Source organism: Habropoda laboriosa, unplaced genomic scaffold (assembly GCF_001263275.1).
Source record: "Habropoda laboriosa isolate 0110345459 unplaced genomic scaffold, ASM126327v1 scaffold983, whole genome shotgun sequence".
NCBI lineage: Eukaryota > Metazoa > Arthropoda > Insecta > Hymenoptera > Apidae > Habropoda > Habropoda laboriosa.
Window position 1 is genome coordinate 164,369 of NW_017101081.1, and position 6,594 is coordinate 170,962.

Genomic DNA, 6,594 nt, shown 5'->3' on the forward strand with positions numbered 1-6,594 from the left:
AAGTTTCTAATGATTTATTAATCCATGTTTTAGCAATTAAGCCAGTTTTGGTATGATGAAAAGACAGTTGATACACTTGTAAAAGGTGCTATAAACTGTACAGAATCTAATGGAAGAATTGCTTTAATATCATGTCCTACACTTTATAGTAAACTGAAAAAAAATGCTGGTGAACGGCAAGGTATAAATGCATATTGTTTATCTGGTAATTCAATAATTCAAAAATATTCAATATCACTAATGTTGTTACTAATGTTAATTATTTCTTAACAGTTACTCTCTTTGAGTATGATAAACGTTTCGAAGTATACGGCTCTGACTTTGTTCCATACAACTATAAATTTCCTTCAGATATACCCAGAGATATGTCGAATTTGTATGATTTAGTCATAGCTGATCCACCATTTCTTTCTGATGAATGTTTGACAAAAACTGCTCTTACAATACAGTTCTTAACCAAGAAAAAGATTGTCCTTTGTACAGGTACATTTTATAAATTAAACTTTTGTTTTTCATTACTACTTGAAGTTAATGGATAACTCATTCTTATTTACAGGTGCTATTATGGGTGAATTAGCAGAAAGATTATTGGATGTTAAGATTTGCAATTTTATACCCCATCATCAAAATAATCTTGCAAATGAATTCTACTGTTATTCGAATTTCGATTTTGATAAAATGTTATGCTGAAACAAATAATAAATAAATTATGTTTGTAAAATTTTAAAGCGTTTTTTAACACGTTTATTATTAATGTAGTTAATTTAAATTTGTTATCACTCATTATTTTTAAATACTATGTTACTTTTCGTATTAAAAACATAAAATTTAATATATTCATATATAGTGTTAAAAAATATTTTGTTTTAACAATTTTCTCATTAGAAAATAATTATAATAAACAAATAAAAATCGAATTTAATTTTTTTTTAATTTAACTTCTAATTGAAAACTGAAATGTGTTGGTAATACTGACACATTTCAATACAAAGTAAGAAATTTAATAACTAAATATGTAATATAGTACGTTCTATGTCTTATAATACTTGTTCTGTCATATGGTTTATTTTAATTATACCTATATCGATATATAAAATAATAATCAATGGAAGATTATAAAAATACTTAGGTAGAAGAAAACATTTTTTTTATAGTTTCTAAGAACAAACTCCCTAGGCAGGGCAAAAATAATCTCTAGGTAAACATCTGTAAAAAGAGACACGCCATGGAAAGCGTAAATATTTACATTTCTTGAGTGTTTGTGAGATTAATTTTTATTTATAATCATGATAGACGGAAACATTTCTATGGAGGAGGATACAGAATTACGTGATTTAGTGGTGCAAACTCTTGAAAATAATGGTGTTCTCGCAAAAGTGCGGGTATGTTAGAAAAATATTTTAAAAAACACGCCTTTTTAATAGGTTATGTAGATCATGTCAAAGAACCATTAAAGTTTTCATTGTTTTTACATTATTTGTTTTAAAATGTTTCATAATGTTATAGGCAGAACTCAGGGCCAGTGTGTTTTTAGCTCTGGAAGAACAAGAATCTGTAATGGTATGTCAAAATGTTTTATAGTAAATAAATATAAATTAAAAAAAAAGTATTTATTATATATTCTGAAAGCGTAGTTTACAATAACAGAATGTACAAAATGATGTATAATTTATATATTTGAACTAAGATTTTTTTAAGAAAGAAATAAATATTTCAGAATCCACAACCACTTCTTAATAAAACTGTAAAACAGTACCTGGCTAATTCAGAAGGAAAATTATTGTTTTCCTTGGTTAGGGAGTTCCTAGAATATTTTGGTCTTGATTATACAATATCTGTATATGATCCAGAAACTTACTTTGGAAAAGAATATAATTATGTTGGAAGAAATAAATTATGTGAAGAACTAGGTATTGAATCCAATGAGCCATTGCTTGGAGAAATTTTAAAAAATAGCATGAACAGTGCCTTTAATAACACACAAAAGGTATTTACTCAAGATAGTCTATGATATTGTGTTGCAAAGATATCTTACAAAAATTTTAATTATTAGTTATTACACCATTACAATTATGAATGTTTTTATAGAATGAAACTAATGACAGCAAACTTAGTAAAACAGATGAAATTACAACAAACATTGCTAATGCAACATTTGAAATTTCCATTCCAAAAGTATTAAGTAATGAAACTGCATCATTATCAAATGATAATGATGTATCGGATAAGTTGGAAAGTGTTTCACAACAAAGTCAAAAACTTCCAATAAATGTGACAATAACTGATAAGAAAAATAAAGAAACATCTACTCATGTTTCAATAGTTGATTCAAATTGTGAAAAGCAACATGAACTCAGGAATAGTACAACTTTTGAATACAATGATAAGAATGATGGAATTGACAGCAAAGGGAATAATAATATGAATTTTAATATACTCCCTACAAATCCAAATGGCACAAGTACAGTGATGAATCATACAATAAAGGAGACTGATTGTGAGATAGATGCAACCATCCAAACAAGTTTATTAAATAAAACCAAGCCTTTAATTAAGTTTGATGAATCTATAGTTACTGAAATGCAAACAAATCAAAATGAAGATATAAGTAAGCAAAATAATATAAATAGTTTGGAGTTACAAATAGCAAATAATGTACAAAACAAAAAACCAGTTAATACTGGAAACAGTTTTGGAAAAACTGTATACTTCGAAGAAATTATTGTTGATGGAAAAAGAGAAAATATTAATGCTGAAACCTTTTTACAAGATTTACCATCTTTAGATAAAAAATCTCATTCTATACTTAGTGATCTCCCACCACTAAATGGTAAAAAAACTAATATTAATGATTTAAAGGAACTAATGGATATTGGTCTTGGTATGTTGATGCATATCCTCATAATGTATCTTGTATCATATTCATATTATAAGTACAATATTTTTAGGAACTGATGGTACAGATAACTATGAGGAAGATTTTATCTCATCTGCATCTGGCAGTGCTTATGATCAAAGTCCGTCTAAAGATCTTGAAAAATCAGATAGTCCAATAAAACTACAATTGAAAAAAGAAGATAATATTCAGAGTGCTCATAGCGAAGGTATAAGCGAAGAAATTGAAGATATGGATGATATATTAAGTAGTACATCTTGTGTAAGTAAATTTTGTATGTATTTAGATCAGTGCTGTGTACTAAAATATTCAAGAGTATTTTGATTTTCCAAACTATTCCCATTTTTTAAGGAAACTAATGCTAGTTTAAAATCCAACTAGTATAAATAAATGACTTGCTCTCTAAATTTTATTGTTAGTCTTGTTAGTATTCAATTCTTTTACTTATAGCAGGAGAGCATGGTCATGTGGTAAGAGGGACCCCTTTCTGTGGTGGTACTGTTTTAAACTTATTTTTCTGTATATACTCTCAGATGTACTGATAATTTTTTATGTACTTTGAACACTTCACGTATAATTTTATTCTAGCTTGAAGATATAAATATGGATAAAAATATATCAAATTTTGCAACGGGTATTACAACAAGTTGTGCAAAGGAACTATAATTATGAATCACATCAGTATGGAGTTACAGCAAGAAGTAAAATATTATTTCGTTTAGCGTCAAGTATATTAATGCAAATTGCTATGAATTCGTACTTTGCAAAATTATTTTGATTTCTAACATGGCACTGCCTTTCATGACTCAATACTTATAGGTTTTCCCACAAAGAACGTAGAAGGACACTGCCTGAATATATACAAATGCTATATTTTTAGTGAATTGTAATAATTTCGTAACAGAAGCATATTTTTATAAATCAGGATCTTTATTTTAACAGTATGTAGAATCAACAATTGTTAAATTAATATTCTATAGACTTAACGTTATATTAATTATTAAGTGAAAAGTTTGAACTTCTTATAGAAAATTTCTAAAAAAAATTTGATTAAAAAATTAACCAATGTAAAGTAAACTAGACTACGACGTAATATTTAATTAAATATACAATTGTATTTTTGTTTTAATAAATATGATATATTATTAATCAAATTAGAATTGTAATAAAACTTTTGATCACATACTTTCAGACAAACTGCCTTCTACGTTGCTCTGTAAATGTACCTAGTATTATTATTTTTAAAGCCAATTATTTCAATTTTAAAATACCTTAAAAAATGAAAAGTAATCAGTTACATTAATGATTGTTAAATACTTAGTTAAATCTTTCTAAACAAATTTTGTAATAATTTTGTTGTGTTTATCAGATCCTGTATTTGATTTCATGACTGAAATGTCATTAATTACCTCATTTAACTAAAGTTACTGGTATGGTATTGATAGCAATATCAGTAAATCATCCGTCTAAAAATGGATTGCCTAAAAAATACATAAAATTATTTTTCTTCAAAGATAATGGTGCTAAATGCATAAAATTAAAGTTATTTATAAAAGTTGAAGTTGATATTCCATAAAAGATTAGGTGCTTATATGTTTCCTTGCATCCATGAATCGTAATATTTAAATGACTAATGAAAGCTTTAGACTAAGTAATTCAATTTTTGGGCAATCCAATACCTTGATAAACATATTGGTATAAATAAATTATGCCTCAAATAAGATGCAATAACTAAGTACAATTCATAATGGATAAACTGAATGCTTGACAAATCAAAATCTGTTTGTAACAAATGTACAGCCTGCTTCCTTCACAAAACTTTTTGGTAGCACACAATTACTATAACATTATCAATAGTAAATATTGTAAATGATTCAAACAAAGAGATTTCATAGTCTGTTCTGGTTATAAAATTCCTATAGTTATGTTGTTACAACAATTCATGCATTAAATAAATAGGAAATTGGTTTTTACTACAACTTTATTATAATAATGTTATTTTTAGTAAAACAGAATTACATTGTATTACAGAAAGATAATTTAAACATATATTTACTTATGTATTATTTTAATGAAGAAATTAAACAAATTGGTATCTTTATTTCTACAGTATTGAATATGATGAAATTCCTTAGTTTGAATCAACTTTTATCTCTATGTATATATTAAAGCAGGCGTGTTCCTGACCAATCAACGTGGTTACATTTTAATATTGACATAATATAATTTTATAAAACCAATTTCAGGATGATAGTAAACATTCCTACACTTTATAGAATGTAAAGCTTAGATACATTCCATTGTTATTAAGATTATTGCATTTTTGTTGTATTGTTAACATTAGTAAAGATATGTATACAATAAGTATTTTTTACTATGACATGTGAGAGCGAGCGAACGAGAGAGAAAGAGAGAGAGAGAGAGAGAGAGAGAGAGAGATATGTTTGAGAAACATTTTATAAGTATCACAGTATATCAACAAATTTTATTTTACATTCTTATAAAACTGTAAGGTGTTTTTGTAAGCATTTCTATTGCAGGGTACACAAACATTTTTGTATTTATGTAGTTTCAAACATGCTTTCATTTAAATGTAAACTGATTACTATACAGTCACATATTCTATATACATTTTTATGTAAAAGTCTCATTGTACACAATTTTTTCTTTGGAAAATTTGTGAATATATATATCGTATATAATGAATATGCAATATAGAAAAGGTTGAAGATATATTTTTTCACATTAGTAAAGGTATTAATAAATTTCTTTTCTGATATAAAAATCAAGTGCTTTTTGATAACAAAAAAATATAATTAATAACATCGATTTGTTATGTTATAAAATGTCTGTATTGATTTGTACATATGTCAATGGCATTTTATGCACTGGTATGTGAATTAATTATAGATTTTCAGCAAACACTGATATGAAATAGTTGTAATTATTGTTATTTACTAATTTATAATATCAACTTGAACAGATGAAGTATTAATGAGCTACTCACAATATTTTTTCATGCAGTCCTAGAGGTTTACTTTTGTAACCACGTTGAAGTATTGGTAGCTATATTGTGCCTTTTAGTGTGTATGAATAAGAAACAATGCAAATACATACTATGGAATTGTGGGATTTACAAAATACCTAAGTTACTTATTTATGATTTTGAAGTATGATGTAACAATATTCATGTATATGTTATTTATTTTATAAAGATTTTTCTCTTTTGCAAATCTTGTGAACAATTTTTTTACTACTACCTTACAATCAATCCCAGTTAAAGTTTTATATTAATTCAATATTTTACGAAATTTTACACCTCTAATTACCTATTAATTTGTTCATAACTTTTTAGGAAAATTGTATTTCTACAAAAATAATGAAATGAGAAAATTTTAGAAATGATAAAAATGAGAAAAAACAAATTTAATTACTTAATACATAATGCCATAATAAATTTCAAGTGCATATAGAGTTAGTAAAAATAAGAAAAACTGTTCACGTAAATACATATTTGTTATCATTTTATTTGTAAGAAACAGTTATATCATTCTTGTGTTACAGACCAGTATAGTATTACATAGAATGTAAAACATTTGAGTGTTTGTTCACGAGCATACTCTCAGGTAATTACAATAAGGAATGAACTTATAGGTGGAATTGAAAATTTCTACCAAAATTAAACGAAAATCAAAATA

The 6,594-nt window shown here is 25.9% G+C and overlaps 2 protein-coding genes across 2 annotated transcripts in view; both read left to right on the forward strand.

Moving 5' to 3' along the window:
- Nucleotides 1-690, forward strand: part of LOC108578006 (protein-lysine N-methyltransferase n6amt2) — a 10,662-nt gene extending 9,972 nt beyond the window's left edge. The window contains exons 2-4 of the mRNA XM_017941250.1: nt 34-181; nt 274-483; nt 557-690. Coding sequence (XP_017796739.1) covers nt 34-181; nt 274-483; nt 557-690 — 492 coding nt within the window. The remainder of the gene's footprint in view (nt 1-33; nt 182-273; nt 484-556) is intronic.
- Nucleotides 691-1,237: 547 nt separating this feature from the next.
- On the forward strand, nt 1,238-3,562 carry LOC108578008 (probable basic-leucine zipper transcription factor F). Its single transcript, XM_017941252.1, has 6 exons — nt 1,238-1,382; nt 1,507-1,560; nt 1,718-1,987; nt 2,089-2,881; nt 2,949-3,157; nt 3,485-3,562. Exons 1-6 carry the CDS (start codon nt 1,287-1,289, stop codon nt 3,560-3,562), a joined length of 1,500 nt encoding a protein of 499 aa, XP_017796741.1. The 5' UTR covers nt 1,238-1,286.
- Nucleotides 3,563-6,594: the final 3,032 nt, after the last annotated feature.